Source organism: Entamoeba invadens (assembly GCF_000330505.1).
Source record: "Entamoeba invadens IP1 unplaced genomic scaffold scaff_1105074725499, whole genome shotgun sequence".
In the NCBI taxonomy this organism is placed as follows: domain Eukaryota; phylum Evosea; order Mastigamoebida; family Endamoebidae; genus Entamoeba; species Entamoeba invadens.
The window spans coordinates 5,813-24,063 of record NW_004443541.1 but is presented as its reverse complement, the minus strand read 5'-3'; the positions used below and the strand labels follow the sequence as shown (position 1 = coordinate 24,063).

Here is an 18,251-nt window from a genome sequence, read left to right as displayed (position 1 = left end):
AAACCAAATTAATTAGTTTTGATCAAGGATTATCACCCTATTGTGGTTTTAAGTGTTGTTATTTCTAAACATTATGAGATTTAAAGGTTTTAAACATAATAATCCATTTTAAATAAAGTTTATATTATCATTTGTATTACCGTTTTTTAATTTTAATTATCACCAAGATAATGCTATGTTCAATTGATTGAAATATTTAATAAAGTATTCCAATCAATTAAGGCTATATTAAATTTCGGCCTACCTCAAATTAAAATTATTAAAACAGTTTTTAATTATTCCTATTTGATTTAAAAAATGAATAAAATCATTCAAAATTTAAGTGTTTTTATTCATTTTTGATATCTAAAAGGAATATTTAAGGTATTCAAAAAATTTGTAAAAAGTTATGTAGAGTCAGTCGATAAACGTTGTCTTTTTGACAAAAAATAATTGATTTTTGTTTAAAAAACGGGAATAATGTAAAAATGAAAAAACTAGGAAAAATATTGAAACAACAATTTTTTGGTTTTTCAAAAAAATTCCCGAAATATTTAAAATGGTCTAAAAATCGGCAGACAACGTTACAGACCAGACAACGTTTATCAAATGGCTCTATATAATTTTCAGTCTTTTTTAAAACAGTTTAAAATTATTTCAAATTAAAGTTTTAAAGCTCTTGATTTCGTATATTTTCGAATTAATCATATTGGCAAGGTCATTGTTATGTTTTTCCCTTTAAAGAATACATAATTTATTAATTATTTTATCAGATGTAGTTTACTAAATAAATTTAGTTTGAATGGTGTTAATTTTAATTGGATATATCATATTTATTTCATAAATTGTTTTTTCTGTATCATCATTTAAATTAAAATATATCAATGATATAATATCATTGTATTTTATATATTTATAATAAATATTTAAATTATATATATAATATAACTCATTTTAATATATATGTCTATTCAAAAATTAATATTTAAATAAATTCAAAATATATTAATTTGTTATTATTATTATATAAACATAATATTTTTTAGTATATAATATAATATACTATTTACAATAAACTATTACAAGTTGAGAACTTGTTCTTATGGGATTATTTAATAGGATTAATATATGCTTAAAATCGGGATAATTCTACCTTTTCTTTTGATTTTTTATATAATAGGGTGTTTTATTTGGTCGTTTTTCCCGACTAATTAAACTTAATATACGAAATAAAACACTAAATTAAAAATTATATTATTTTTTGATTAAAAAATATTTTATAGTATAATTTTATAGTAACTTAACTATATTTGAATTAATTAATTTGTTAAAATAAAGGAAAATTGATGTTTGAAAAAAAAACAAAAATTTTCTTTTTTTTTGTCAAATAATTTGGTCATAATTTTCTTTTTTTCAATTTAATGCTCATATTTTTAATTTAAGGATGCACTTTTGGCAAATTGTCAGGATTTAACAGGGGACTTGCCTCACCTTGAATGAAAGGCAAAAATCAAATTTGGTAATAATTTTTTTTAAAAAAAATTATTTTTTTTGGCTTTAAACCATTTGAGTGTTAAAGTCGGTATTTTTAAATTAAATTTTTGAGATTTGTTGAAAACTGTTTTAAAGAAACATTTGGATCAAAAAAATAAGTTACATTTAGTGTAAATCGTAAAATGTGGTTTTTTACACAAAAATGTAAAAATCGTACACTTTTTGGTCAAATACCAAATGGATTCTGGATTTGACAATTTTCCACTCAAAGCATTAAAAACAGTGTTTAAACTTGAAAATGACTTAAAATATCATAAAGTCTTCACCAAAACAAATCAATATATAGCCCAAGTTTTGCAAATGTAATGAAATAAATTTAAATTAATTGTTTTTTGTTTTTTTTGTTAAAATGTTATTAAAATGTTATTTTTAATTAAAAAATAATTTGTTATTATTAAAATGTTTTTGTCTTATAACATAATTTCAGTTTTTTTAAATTTTTTGTTATTTCCAAAAATAAAACCAAAATTTACTCAGTTAAATGGGTTTATTCCAAATTAAGTACTTAAATATTGCCACTGTACATATGAGTTTTCTATTTTCTTATCTTTGTTCAATCCCAACTTCTATATTATTAGAATCTATTTTGACTTGGTAGAATTATTCTTATATAATATTTTAGTTAATATTGATTAATTAAAATATTATTTATTATTTTTTTAGTTAATTAAAATGATATATGAAATTTTTTTAATAGTTGATAATTAAAATTTATTATATAAAAAATAAAACTAAATAAAAATCATTTAAATGGTACGTTTGGAGCAAGTCTTTTTAATGAATGTAACTCTGTACATCAACACTATTTCCGCTCTCCAAAACTATATGTTCGTTAATAAAAAGTGTAAAAGTAGTTTGGAATGTCTTCACATCAATCCGTATATCGACATTTCTAAATTTCTCATTGAATTGAGTCCTTCAAAAATATGCATCATTTACAAACAAATTTTTTCGTTTTTTGAAAAGACGATGACAAATATTAAAACCCTGCAATGCCCCGATTATATGATAGAAAACACATACTCTTCTAATATTTTACAACACGTTAAATTTGTTCGTCTTGTCCAAACCAGTCGATTTCCATTGTTCTTCAAACAACACAGTCAAATCAACAGTTTGGCATTCCCAAAGATCACAGATGTGTTTTTGGACAACACAAAGCCATACAACAAGTACCTCTACAAAATGACTAATTTGAAACGTCTTAACGTCATTGAGTGGGACTTCAAATTTGAAAACGTTGCCAAAACAATTTTAAATAAAACGATAACATCAATCGTCTTTTGGCGTTGTGCAATGCCTGAATTCATAGAGAAAATTGCGACAATACCAGAACTCAGAAATTCTCATCACCTTCCGCCAATCAAAATTTGTGCTGTTCTTGAATGTAACATACTATCAATCGAACACAAATCTATAACAAATAAATTGAGGGAGAAACTTGAAAAGGCTGGAATTACTGTGTTGCACTTCACTCCATTTAAAACGTCTGATATCATTGACGGCACATTATTTGTGGGGAACTCGCGATATTCAGGAGAGGTGTTTGTTGTTGAGAAAACGATATTACAATATGACCGAATAAAGAAGTATCACCAAACCGAGAATTACAACGTTAATATTGTCATATTTGATTATGAAAATAACATCAAAAATGAGAAGAAAACACGTGAAGCAAACAATGAAGTTTCAACATATCTCGACTATATAAAGAAAAACAAAATCATTGAAAGAGAATATAATTATAGGATGTTATTAACACTACAGGCACCACTTTATGTGTATGAGAAGTGTGAACAACTGAAAAAGATATTTTTATCAACAAACAACGTTTTAAATGTGTATATTCAGGGTCTCTATAACATCGAAATTATCAGTAAAGTTTGCAACAAAATAGAACTAAGACAATGTGCAAATGTAAATGTTACAACAGACACAACAAATGTAATCAATATGATCGATTGTTATGTTGTTAATTTACATGTCAAGACTTTGTGTATCGAGCTGCGTAGTGAATTTTCAAATCATTTAGAAATTCAAAACAATAAATTGGATGTGCTACATAAGATGAAAATATCTAAAGTGTTTGCGATGCACAACAACAACATCATAATAAATGGAATTGAAAATCATGAGATGCGTTTTTTTGATTGCAAAGATGTTGGTGTTTCACACTCAGTTGTGCAAAATGTCGAGTTCAATGGATGTGATGGAGTCACTTTTTGTGAGCAAAATGAATACAAAGAAACTGAAATTGCACACTTTTTCTTCCCAAAGACATTTAAACACAAAAAGAGTGTTTTTTCGTTGTGCTCAAACTCAAAAATTTTGTGTCTGCTTCAACGAAAAACGATAATTGAGAAATGCGACTTCTCAAACTTTCTCAACACTGAAATTTGTAACAGCAAAGATTTCTTGAAACAGTTCGAAAAATGTGAATTTTTCAATAAAAAGTTGAAAATGTTTTATTTTAAGGAAACAAACAGCATCGGGAATTTCCCGTTTCTTTCAACCAAATTTGATCATTATGACGATTTTCCTTTCGAAATGACAGTTGGCGCGTTGAAATGTTTAAAAATACGGATGCATGATACCTTTGACACGTGTATCACATTTCATGATATTGGCAAAGGAATATATAGACGGACCTCTCACATAGAAAATATCCAAGACGGGGCGTTTCATCTCAGAATTGATTCAGAAAATCAATACTATGGAAAAAAACATATAAATTTTTGTGGAAACGTTCGACAAATAAGTTTAAAAATGAGATTATCACAACAATACGTTAATGCAAAATTTGTGTTTGAATCAATTCCACTGATCGAATATGGTGTTATTATTCTTGAATTTTATGATGAAGACAACCAAAGAATTATCGACATGTCAAAAGCAAAATTTCGAGATATTCGAATCTTGTCACCAAAATGTATGTCTAAGACATATGAAAAGCTAAAATTAGGAAACACCATCAAAAAGGTTGTTTTACAAGATGTTTACTTTGATGATATAGAAGGGGGAGCTATTGGTTGTAAGATAACTGGAACAGCAAATAAGGTACATAATCTGACTAAATTTGTCGACACGAAGAAAGTTGCCATTTTTAGAGAGAAAGTCGTTTTTGTGGTGTGTGAAAAAAGTGTCGAGATTGTTGTTATTGGAAATTGTAAGTACTTAAAAGAAATTACAGTAAACAAAAATACAAAGAAAATTCATGTACAAAATTGCCCACTTTTAAAAAGAATTACTAATCGTAGAATTGGCATGAAAGTGAATATAATAAATTGTCCAGAGTTGGATGTGATGATACAGACAGCTTTGTGTGATTTCGGATTTAACATAACAACAAAATAATTGGTGGCCGGATATCTGATTCCTTTGTGTTTTATTTGGACAATTGATTCCTTGTGATTATTTGGTTATTAACAATACTACAAATCGGGTTTTTATTTTTATATTAGTGTTTTTGATGGACATTTGATTCCCGAATAATACTATCAAAATGAAATAACGAATTGTTATTAAGTTAATTTATATATAAATAATCGGGTTTGATTAACAATTTTGTTTTCTATGGACAATTAATTCCACGTGGATAATAATCATGTTATTAATTTAAAAAAATACAACTGATTTGATATATTTATTGATGTTACCTTGCTATAGATTTCAACAACCATTCATGCCAATATATCCATGCAATTATTCCATTTGTCAACAATATCAACAACAATTACCATTTATGCAACTTTATCCATATCAACCACATTTTTACAATTTACCAAACCAACACATTGGATCAACGGAGCAACATCTTCAGTTAACTAATATTCCACTTACATCATTTACACAAAATGTCACAAATGATATAAATATAAATAATAATCTAAAGTTGTTTACAAACATTAAATCTTTGAATTCAAAAATTTCAGGTAGAAAAATACCAATAATTGATGACTTTGTGTTTCATAGAACTGGACGTTTTTTTAAATTACCAGTTTTAAGATATTATTGTGATGTATCAATTAAAATTGTTGAATTTGATGGTTTAATTAATATTATCGCAAATTTCAAATCTTACATTTTCACTTCATACAATCAAATACATTCACACCCATCTCACGATGCAGAAGCAATAAAAAGAAGCAAAAGAAAGATTAATCGAAACTGCTTCACTAATTGAAAAGCGATTTGTTTCAAGTTTAAAACCACTTGAAGATAAAGATTTTTCTATGTACAGTAAAAGAGAAAGTACAACTTTAAGGGAATTTAGAAGATTAAGACAAAAAAATATTTACCAATTGTGACTTTAAATCACACCCATTATACAATGATTATTTAATTAAGGAAGATCCAGATTTTGCTGTATTTGTAAATAAAAATAAAGTTAACAAAATTAATGATTTTGAATTGTTGTTCATGGATGGTACATTTAGCACTGCACCCAAAAATTTTTATCAAATGTACACTATACACTGTATGTTGAAAAATGGAGAACATTTTACTTTGGTTCATGCTTTACTCGTTGGAAAAACAGAATTATTATACAAAAAATGTTTAATTGTATTAATGATTACTGTAAAAATAACAATGGGTATGTTTTATTCAAAAATGGTGTTGTTGTGATGATTGATTTTGAAAATGCTATTCAAAATGCACTCGAATACTTTGGCTGTATTACAAAGGGGTGCTATTTTCACTTGTGTCAATCTCTTTGGAGAAAAGTCAACACTTTGGGACTTTCGAGCCGTTTTAAAGAAGATCAACAATTTTATAATATTGTTAAATCTCTTATGTGTTTGGCTTTTTTGCCAGTTGAAGATGTTAGTGGCGTTTTCGAGAACATGAAAAAATATTGCACAGATTTGGAGTTACTCAAAGTTTACAACTATTACGAACAAACTTGGCTTGGGAATGTTTTCCAAAAGAAATGTGGAATCAATATTGTTGTAAAACAAGAACAAACAATATATGTGAAAGTTTTCACTCTGTATTTGAAAAACAATTAGAACACAAACATCCAAGTGAAGTTGAATGGCTCGATAAAATTATTAAAATAGAAACAAAAGAAAATAAACAATTTAAAAACATGCTTGATGGAGTGTTTAAAAGAAAAAGATCACAAAATGTATCAAGAAATACACTTATAGAAAATTTAACATATAACTTTACCAACAAATTAATTACAACTCAACAATTTATATCGAAACTTTGCAACATTAATTACTTGTTGAGATCTTTTTATTTTGAAATGGTTCCCCAAAACGAAAACAATATTAATGAATTAATAAAAACACCAATTACACAACCAACGGAATTGGAAGTTGAAAAAGACAATCGTGTTTGTATCGATAATGAAAAATAATTAACATGTGATCGAAGATGTTACAAAAATAGGCATTAAAAATTGTGAAGCATGGATTGTTGCAATGAATCAATGATACCATTGGTTTTAAAAACAAAAGAAAGAATCGATAAATTAAAAATAAAAACTCAAACCGCCATAAAAGAAAAGAAAAATAAAAAACCAAGAAAACGATCAAAACAATACAAGCAAGCAGTTGTTGTTCGTGAAATTATGAGAAAAAACAGAAAAAGCTTAATCAAATCAAAAAAGTAATCATTTTATTTTTATAATCAGTTGTATTTTTTTAAATTAATAACATGATTATTATCCACGTGGAATTAATTGTCCATAGAAAACAAAATTGTTAATCAAACCCGATTATTTATATATAAATTAACTTAATAACAATTCGTTATTTCATTTTGATAGTATTATTCGGGAATCAAATGTCCATCAAAAACACTAATATAAAAATAAAAACCCGATTTGTAGTATTGTTAATAACCAAATAATCACAAGGAATCAATTGTCCAAATAAAACACAAAGGAATCAATTGTCCGGAATCAAATATCCGGCCACCAAAATAATTATGTTGATAATTGTATTCGAGTTTTAACACTTAACTGGCCGAAAACCAAATTTTTATTAGAATAATAACAATATCAAAAAATGCCTTCTTTAAAAAAGTTGTTAAAAAAGACTAAAAACCCCTTCTTGGCCAAAAAACCGAAAAATGACCCAAAACTTAGTCAAAAATAATAAAAATGAGGACTCAATTATTTAAGATTTGTTTTTGAGGTTTAAAATAGCAACACATATTTTAAAAAAACAGTCAAACTTTTCAAAAGCAAGAATGTATGGTAATTTTTGTTTTCTCAAGAACGGTCATTTTAGACAACCAAATTTAATTATCACTTTATAGAGAACTCGATTTATGTTTCACTCTAAATTGCTTTCTATTGAGAAAACACACTTTTCTAAAATGCTATTTTTGTTATATTTTACTATATTTCAGAACCCCAAATTTATTTTATTAAATAATATATCAAACATACAATAACAAATCTTGTCGCATAAACAAGACGTATATTAATAATACGAAAATGAATCATAACAAACTCAATTTAATTTACGTTGATGTTGACTAAATGAACAGCAAGTTGCTTTTTAATTCGATAATATTTTTTATTGAAGATTTAGTTCATGTCATTAAAAATAGTTTTTAAATAAAAAACAAAAAAATAATCTATTATTATTTATATAATATAATAAGATAAATAAATAAAAAATAAAAGAAACAGTTTAGTTAGTTATTTTTTTAGTTATTTAATTAATATAATAAAACAATTGTTTATAAAAGTTTCTACATCCCCAAACATAATTTTTTTTATTTGCAAATTTAAAAAAATTCTATAATATTAGTTTATGTTATTATAATTATACAAAATAATTATTTAATTATGTCGTCATATTCAAAATTATTTTTGTATAAATTCTATCAAATTTCATTTTGAAAACAAAGGCAAAAATCAAATTTGGTAAAGAATTATTTGAAAAGTTGTATTTTTTAGCTTTGGGCCATTTGAGTGTTAAATATCATTGATACTTATAATTATATAATCTCAAGCAACAAAAATTGTTGTTTTTATTGTGATATTGTTAATTTTTAAATTAAAAATAACGCACAACAGACACACCCCATTCGATATAACAATACCACTCACACAGGTTTAACACTTGCCATTATTTTTCCCAGATTATTTTTTACATAAATAATCACATTTTTCGCAAGTCGTTAATCTTGTTGTGTCAAAATTAAAGCCATCTTTCAATGGATCACACTCCAAACTCTTATGTAATAATGAGTCCTTTCTGAGTGGAACTTACTCACATTTGTTTTTAGTGCTCTGTGTTTTAGCACTGCAAATAAAACACGTTGTTGTTGTTGTTGTTGTAATTTTTATACCCGATTCACACGACAATATTCATTTGTCTTATCACAACTCAAACATGTCGAACTGCAACTAGTGTATGTTGTGCTTTCTGCCAATGAGTATTGCATATTAATACATATTACACAACTCCCACAACTTTAATAAGTTTTAGCTAAACACGTGTCACACTTTCCCTTGTTAAAAGCATATTCATCATAGCAAGATAAACAGTTTCCATTTGTTTGGTCACACGTTTTGCAACTTATAGAACACAATGTACACCCACTTGTACTACCATATGAAAAATACAATGAGTAATATATCGAACAGTTTTATTTGACGAATAAAACTGTTCGAATCATACGAATAGCGAACATTACACAAAGCGTACTCCTTTGTTGTTTCTAGACACATTCAGTAACATGTAAAAAGACATCAAACACATGTCGAATTATTAGCGACAGAATAAAACCCATCTGAACGTATTTTTCATTCAAAACTATTAGATAAGTCTTTGTTGATGTAAAAGGATTTCCGTTGCTTTATTTGTACATCTACTCACAAAAAGCTCAAATATCAATATTAACACAATCAAATTTGACAACGTCCATTTAGTCACAACAAGCACACCTCAAACTTTATGTTTTATATCGAACGAGTTGAGTTATCTGAAAGTGTATAAAAGCTGATATGACACAATAGATTTACTCAAATTTAAATTAAAAAACAAAAGAAATATCTTTTTATAAATTTACTTTTAATAATACAAATTGCTTGACATTTCTTACAGTTAACTCAAGTAATAATTGCAATTATTTTGCATATTAAAAGGTTAATTTGTAGGTTTTTTCGATGTTTCAATTCTTTTTCATTAAAGGCAAAAACTTTGTTGTAAATTATGTTAAAATATAAAAAGAGACCGAATACCATTACAATTGGAACAACACAATAATAAATGGAATTGCAAATAAAGAGTTACTTATTAAATCTTTATTAACTCGATGTAATAGAAACAATTACTTTAAAATTACTCCTCAATGGAACAGAGCCTATTTAAAATAAAATGACGCATCTAAATTGTTACAATTGTTAGTAAATGAATCAAAAGATTATCATGAAAAAAGATCAGTTTTTAATATATCAAATATATTTTAAATGGGATATCATAACTTTAATTTTGATAAAATTGCATCCAAAAATTTATCAACTTTACTTTCAAACAGAACACATCATGATCTTAAATATACACATATTGTTTCACTAGATAAAAAAATACACGTGGGTTTGGAGCTTTTCAAAACAAGAATTAATATACTCTTATTTCACTTTCAAAATATATCAAAATCCTTCATTTGAAGTTTTCCCATTAAACTTAATTATTTGACTACATGAATCACTTGAAATGGACGACTGTGCATTGTATGATTTGTTGAATGTACACCCGAAATTTATACCAACAAAATATGCTTGGTTTATAAACAAATACCTCCTTTCTTTCTGTAATATTTAAACCGTTTTTGTCTCACCCTGAGTGGAAAATTTACCAACTAGATGTTTTTGTAATGCAAAAAAATATTGGTATTAGAAGTCAGTTTTGTTAATAAACATTATTTTTATGGATGTACAACTTGAAAGTAATCAACTTTGGAAAAAAAACACGTGTTTTATAAATGTACTATTTTGACAATTTGTTTTCTCAAATTAAAATTGGTTTACCAACAACTCTAACCAAAATTAAAAAATGATTAAAACTGTTGGAAATTGAAAAGTATCAATATTTTAAAAAAATATTGTCAAAATTGGAGAGTTTGCGTTTCAAAATTTTGTAATTTTTTTAACACAAGTAAAAATATCCTTGTTACTAACAACAATTGTTAAGTTGATAAATACAAATTTGGTATCAACACCGATAAAAGACTTTACAGTCGCATTGAGTAGGGTTTTTAAACCACATACTCGATGTGAGATCGGAAGAAAATGAAAAGCAACTTTTGTATTGTAACGACTTTGTTGTAATTTGTGTAAATTCTGCTATACCATTTGAAGTCAAAACTCCTCCTTTTATAACATAAGAATAATTAAAGTTATTTTTTGAAAATTTGTTCAATGTTAAAATACAACCTTTCTACTTTGACTTCACCATAACGCGAAATTTTTTGTTAATTCCAGAATAAACATATAACATTACCTATACTTCATTATATATGTATAACAATTTACCACTACTTGAATAAAAGTTAATCATAATATTATGACATAATATTACTTGTACTTTATTATATGTGTTCAACACTCCATTATTATCTAAATTAAAATTAATCGTATGACAATACTTGTGATGTATTATACACATATAAATATTTAAAATCATTTATTTTTGTTTACGAACTTATAACAAAAGTTGAATAAACATGCAAATTGTTTATCGAATTTTATATTAAATTGTTGTTCATTATAAACAAAGAAGAGTTGTAACAAAATATTTTTTTCGAGATTGTCATAATTACATTTTGATTCAAAACAACTGAAACATTGTCATTAACATAAAAATCACAATAGATGGCTAAAGTCGAGTTGTCTTTAACTCTTCAACTGCTAGATTATGCTAAGTACCAACAAAATAACCAAGTTGTTTGTTGTTTACTTGTTGTTTTTTTCACAAAAAGTGTGCCTTTATGTATCGAACCAATTTAAGCAGTTCGTCAAATTCGCCTTTTGAAAATCCAGTCAAAGTTAGACGTCTTGTGTCGCCAGTTAAGTTTATATGACAGAGTGTTTGTTTCTATCAGATTGATATGGGAAATGTTAATGTTTGAATTGCAGTAAAGTTGAACTGAACACAATCCATTCTTAAAAATATGATGTAGATTCTTGGGTATATGTGTTAGTCGTCACTATATTAACAGCTTCTTGTCTCAAAATTCTCATTGAAACTGTTTGCTCCTGCATTTCATTTATTGACTGAGTTTGAGTGGTTGATCTCACTGTGTAGTGGTTGACTTTATGACAGCTTTTTGATGTCTTTGGTACTTTGTGATGGTCTTGGTGGTTTTCTCTTGTGTGTCTTTATTTGCCTCCTCTCTGTTTTGAACATGACTTGTTAATTTAATGGAATTAGACAAAGGTCTAATGAAAAACAGTGAGTCCCGTTGTGCCTAATTTGTAGTGTTCGTTGTTGTGCAGAACTTTGTTGTGGTTGTACGGGGAGTAGTTGTTGCTACGCATGTGGTTGCGGCCGTTGTTGTGTTCCAACAGTTGTTTCAAACAAGCCATTGTGGTTTCATTGGTTAATTTTGTATTGTGTTTTTATAATTTTGAAACCCTTAAATATGTTAAGGGTTTAACAGAAAAAACAAAAATTTGTTACCCTGTTAAAAAAATGAAAGTATTTTAAATCTAAATTTATTTAAACTCTTTATGGCTCGTTGCTACTGTATTGATTGTGAATTCTTTAATAAAAATTGTTATTTTTTAATATTTTTATTAAAATGTTATAGTATCATTTGATAAATAATATAATTATAAATTTATAATTTGTTTGATAACCTTTACATAAAAAATATTATAATTGTTAATAAAATAGACTAGAAGCACTCGGAGAAATATAGTAAAAATATAGTTTACTAAAAGTAAAATAGACCACTAGCCAGAGTAGTCCTATTTTCAGCCAACTCTCAAATTAGTCGAATTAAAATACAAATAATTAACAGATATATTAAATAAAAGTGTTGATATATAGTACAAATTTTAGTGTTTTTCAAAAATTATGTATAAACTAAAAATAATATTAATAAATTGTTGATTAAAACAAATAAATGATATATAAGATATATAAGTGTTTTAAAACCTAAAATAAGACCAAACAAAATGTTAATAAAATAGTATATAAAAAATAATATGTTTATATTTAACCTAGTGAAATAAATAAAGTGTTATGCAAATATATATGAGGATTGAGTGGTACATGAAATTAACAAATAACATCCATAATAACACTTTATAGAAAAAAGATGGTATATATATGATAAATGAGAATTAATGACGACAAAATAGTTTGTAGTGTTTGATAATTGAAGCTTTTGAAATGTATGATTTTTCAGTTCCATATTTAATTGAAGATGATTTTATGAGCATATGAATAAATAGAGTAGTTTGATAAAAAATGTTGAAATTTATATGAATATATACATTAGATAATTTCTATAAGGCAATTTTTACACTATTGGTATGATTCAAAAACCGAAGAGGACAATTCAGGTGGCTCTTGTGGTCCGGTGGTAAGACGTATCCCTGCCACGGATGAGACCCGGGTTCGATTCCCGGCAAGTGCACGTTTTATACTTTTATATTAACGTATAGCCGATGAAATATTTTCTATGTTATTTCCATATAATAATATTTATACAATAAGACCTCACAAAGACGATTAAATTAATTAAGATATTTTTAAAAGAAAAAACAAAAGATGAAAAACAATACAGATAATAGTAACCCATCATTCAAAAAAGATTATTTTTAATAATATACCAAATTTCTATTATTGTTTGACATTCTGTTATTAATTATACAGTAAAAAACATTTTTTGTGGGTTTTTAAACAGAGAATACGTTTATTTGTGGGTTTATCATGGAATTGTGAAGAATATTCTATTCACCATTTTTTCCATAAAAAATCGGTGTTATAGAAAATATAGTGATTTTTAATTATAATAAAACTATATTATTTATCTAAATGTACTTAAATTCAAGGTTCGAGAACAAAACAATTATTTGTGGGTTATGAATTTGATTGGTCCATTGACCCACAAATATAAAAACCCACAAAAAGATGTTTTTTACTGTAATTTAAAAAAAATTTGATAAAATTCTATTAAATAATATTGTTGAAATTAAATATGAATGACAACTTTCTCATAAATAATTTAAAAAAAACACAATCTTTTACACAATTATTTTTGGCTTTTTTTAACAACTTTGATAATGGCATCTAAAATGATTTTGTTATTTTAAATAATTACATTTATGATAATAATAATTATTGTTTTAAATTTACTTATGGTCGAATTTTGTCTACTTGTGTTGGTATTTTTGAAAGTGATATAATTTTTATAAAATGTACAACATTTTTGATAAAAATGATGAATTAATTAAGAAGTAATAGTAATTTGTTTGAAAAAATATGAGTATTTTTTATAAAAGTGATAAATAATCGTAAAAATGATGATTTATGGTAAATAAATTAATATCACTTCTTAATTAATTCATCATTTTTATCAAAAATGTTGTACATTTTATAAAAATTATATCACTTTCAAAAAATACCAACACAAGTAGACCCAATTCGATAGTAAGTAAATTTAAAATGTTTTAAAAAATAAAAGTTAAGGCCTCTGCGGGAGTCTAACCCACGACCTTTTCCTTACTAGAAAAACGCACTGCCAACTATGCTAAGAGGCCATACAATTATATTTTAAAAAGTTACTTATTCACCATGAATTTAAAACGAACTTTAATTTTCAAAATAATATAAAGATTTAAAACCAAAATAAATTTAAAATAAAAAACTAAAAAACTAAATGACAGAAATCCGTCCGCTCAATGGTTTTGAACTTCCTGTGTATTATGTGTGTTTGACTTTGAGTGACACGTTTAACTAATTTGATACACACAATTTAGAACTGACGTGGTGAAAGAGATAATCAAATACACTCCTTTTCATCTCGCCATAAAAACAAAAGCCGGCCATTTTTATTGGTATAAATTAGACGACAAATGGCTAATAGATAATGTTGATCTTTATATTACAAAAGTTCCATTTGAAGAAACAAAAGAAATTGAAGCGGCTGACTACAATTTGCCACAAGAAGGTGTTCCACTGTTTCACGTTGAATACTCAGAAAATGGCGCAACAAGTCGTTTAAAGTTGTATGCAAACCACTTACTATGCGACAGGCGCACCATTGCAAATTTATATCAAGTTCTCAAAAACACAATTTTAAACGAAATTTATAAAGCCCTTCACGACGACGAACTTCCTCCATTTGACTATAAAAATCTATAAACCATCAATGAAGATGTTTTACACTAAAATCCCGTTTCTTGGGATATCCCACACGTTTCCGTTGTTCCTCCAATAACAGAGAAGTGTGACTACATCAACATCTTTGGCACTTTCGACTGTCAAAAAGTGCTTTCATTCTGTCGAAGATACAAAATTGGAGTTCAGGCGATACTAATGGCGTCACAAGAAAGAGCTACACGACGTTTTATGAACATAACCAATGAAGTGCCAATCAGCGTGTACGCACCAACAGACACAAGACAAACAAAATTCGCAAATGAGGAATTGAAACGTCACAATTTCTATTGCTCGGCTGGAGCTAACTTCCCAGCAATCGTTGGCAAAGAAAGTATTATGGAAGATCTGAAAGAGTGCAATTTTAAGATGAAAGAGGCGCTAAAAACGTCTGATTGCTGCGTGCAAGTACTTTTGTCATGTAAACAAGTTGATGAAGAAACACTTGAATTTACACCAACAAAAGGAGCACCAAGTTTGTCAAAAAATGCGAGTCATTGCTTGCTCAAATATTGGGTATTACGAAAACATGAACGACCCGTATTTGGCTGTTAGATGTCAATGTGATATCAACGAGTTTTCAGTTGTGTTGGACTCGTGGCACTCAGAAAAGAATCTTCACACGTTTTTGTTTATCCCTGGTAAAATAAACCAAAAGTTTGTCAAGGAAATAAGAAGAGAGTTGGATGACGTTATGAAATTTGTGTGCGAAAATTAATTAATTTATTTTTGAATGATTATGGTTTGAAATTTAAAACAAAAAAGATGTTGTTTTAAATGCAATATAAATAACAATTTTAACATGTATTTATATAAAGTTTTATATTAAACATTTTATTTATTGTAATAACTATCCAAATAAACTTGATGCTTTAAAGTTGTTATTAGTTTAGAATGCTAACAATTGCAAAATCTTGAAACTTGTAATTATGTGTTATTATTGTTTAACACTCTCAAAAGATTTCAACATTTAAATTGATATTATATTTATAAAGTGAATATTATGTCATTATTGTGATGATAAAAAAAGAACACTAAACGTAATTATTATCGAATATCATTTTACTTTTTAAAATAGTTTGGAAATAATCAACCAAGAAAATAACGAACATAAATTTGATAAGACAAAATTAAACAAAATTTAATCATTTGATATAAGCAAGATAAACATAATGATGAATTAATAATGTTATTGTTCAATGACAATTAACACTTATTATTATAATATAAAAATTAATAAGAAAACACTTTGAGTAAAACAATTAAACAAAATGATACGTTTGTTAAAAACAACTATTAATTATAATCATATGATGTTGCATAAAATTTGTGTTATATATGTTATTTTAATATTTTCAATAAAAAATGAATTATTGATAAACCATGATTCCAAATTTGCTTGATAAATTTTCAACTCTTTTTAAACTTTGAGGAAAATGAATGATATCATATCCATGATATCTACGTAAACATTGTTTTGATAAATGACTTACACCCTCCGGTATTTCGCATATTTTCTGGTTATTTTCTATAACAATTCTTGTGTATTTTTTAAAATCACTTTCTACAAAATATATATTTTTGCATTGAACCCCATTTTTCAAAAACATTTGAAATACATCAAATGAGACTGTAAAGTCAATTTCATACACTTGTTCTCTTTCTAAGTATATTTCGTGTAACTTTTCTCAATTCAAAAAAGCTATTAGTGATAATTTTGGAACACTTTTAGGTAGATAAATCCGTTGTAAGTTGACGCAATTCAAAAATGTATAATTTCCAATATAAGTCACTGTTTTTGGCAAAGAAATTTCTTCCAAATTAATACAATTTGCAAAACACAAATCTTTGAGACATTCAACACGATTTCCTAGTATTATTTTTGATAACGATGAACGTTGTTCAAATGCTTCATTTTCAATTGAAGTCACGCAATTTGGCATTTCAAACTCTTTCAGAAGACAACAATTTGAAAACGTACATTTCGAATTTATGTTAACTCGACCAGTTTTAATGACTTGAACTGACGACAATGTCCGACAATTAAAAAAACACATCTCGACCTTCTAATACACTTTCTGGGAAAATTACACTTTTTAGTTTCAAACAATTGGCAAAAGCAAAATCTCCAACAGAAGTCACACTGTTTGGGATGTCTATATGTGTCAACCCACACCCCGAAAACGCGTGTACACCTATGATTTTTAGATGATCTGGGAGCTTCACGTTTTCAAGGGAAATGCATCCACTAAAACAGTAATAATCAATTTAAGTGAGAGATTGTGGCAAAGTAATTTCTTTCAATGTGAATTGATCTTGAAACACATATTCAAGTGCACACACGTTTACTGGTAAACAAATTGTATATAAATGCGATTCTCTGGTTGGAAATTTCACTTTTAATAGCATATTTGGAATGTTTTGAAATAGTTCAAGTTTGTCATAAGGCACTTCAACGTACGTGCAAGTCATTTTCAAATGTTTTAAAAAAGTCATTTCGTCTATACTGACCAAATTGGTTAATACAGTCTTGCCACAATAGTCAACATTTTTGAGCGATTTGCATCTCTTAAAAATGTGTTTGCCAATTTGAGTGAGAGTAGTTGGCATTGTCACTGAAATCAAATTATCACCAAAAAGGGAGTCTCCAATTTCAATAACATTTCCCAAGTCTATTTTTTCAAAATCAGTGTTAGAGAAAAAGTTACTATTTATTTTCGTGACATTCTGTGGAATTTTTATGTATTTTGGATCAGGAGAATTCCCCCACAATTGGCCTTTTATTTCAACAATTGTTTTGCATTTTTCAATTTCTTTAAATAGATACAATCGCTTACTTTGCCAAAAATCAAAAATAACTTTTTCATATGTATACCCAAACTTATCTAAGAGTTTTGTTTCGTATGAAGTTGGTACATATGTTATTTTCATGTTATTATTTGGAAGTACAAGTTTTGTTAAATATGAACACATTTCAAGGCACCCACTTTCTAGTGTTGCGTTTGGACTATGCTTATTTCTTTGAGTTGTCGAAAATCAGTAAAATAAATAGAAGTTATTGTTGTCACTTTATTAGTGTTAAATATAACGCAAGTGTTTTCAAATAAGTGATAATTGTACACATTGTCAACTGCTTCTTTTGTCACATATTCCTGGTAATTATTATAATGAACAAAATCATTAAAAATATGTATTGTTAATATGAAATTTCAATTTCGTGTTATTGTATTAATATGTTACTTTTATGCGTATTATTTTGAATAACTTCGATGATGAAATTATTAATATATATATATATATAATTTTTATGTACTAAAAACGGAACAACAAACAACATTTCCATATTCAAGAGTCTCACAT

General features: G+C 26.7%; 4 protein-coding genes across 4 annotated transcripts; 3 read left to right on the top strand and 1 right to left on the bottom strand.

Annotated features, from left to right (window-relative positions):
• Window positions 1–4,299: 4,299 nt before the first annotated feature.
• EIN_044910 (hypothetical protein) lies at window positions 4,300–4,887 on the top strand (the record flags this gene model as incomplete). The annotated part of the gene is made up of 1 exon (XM_004258688.1): window positions 4,300–4,887. The coding sequence occupies one exon, from the start codon at window positions 4,300–4,302 to the stop codon at window positions 4,885–4,887; it is 588 nt and encodes a 195-aa protein (XP_004258736.1).
• Window positions 4,888–14,391: 9,504 nt separating this feature from the next.
• On the top strand, window positions 14,392–14,952 carry EIN_044900 (hypothetical protein; the record flags this gene model as incomplete). Its single annotated transcript, XM_004258687.1, has 3 exons — window positions 14,392–14,443; window positions 14,554–14,792; window positions 14,830–14,952. 3 exons carry the CDS (start codon window positions 14,392–14,394, stop codon window positions 14,950–14,952), a joined length of 414 nt encoding a protein of 137 aa, XP_004258735.1.
• Window positions 14,953–15,050: 98 nt separating this feature from the next.
• EIN_044890 (hypothetical protein) lies at window positions 15,051–15,446 on the top strand (the record flags this gene model as incomplete). The annotated part of the gene is made up of 1 exon (XM_004258686.1): window positions 15,051–15,446. One exon carries the CDS (start codon window positions 15,051–15,053, stop codon window positions 15,444–15,446), a length of 396 nt encoding a protein of 131 aa, XP_004258734.1.
• Window positions 15,447–16,261: 815 nt separating this feature from the next.
• Window positions 16,262–16,948, bottom strand: EIN_044880 (hypothetical protein; the record flags this gene model as incomplete). Its single annotated transcript, XM_004258685.1, has 2 exons — window positions 16,262–16,554; window positions 16,618–16,948. The coding sequence occupies 2 exons, from the start codon at window positions 16,946–16,948 to the stop codon at window positions 16,262–16,264; spliced, it is 624 nt and encodes a 207-aa protein (XP_004258733.1).
• Between the last annotated feature and the right edge of the window lie 1,303 nt (window positions 16,949–18,251).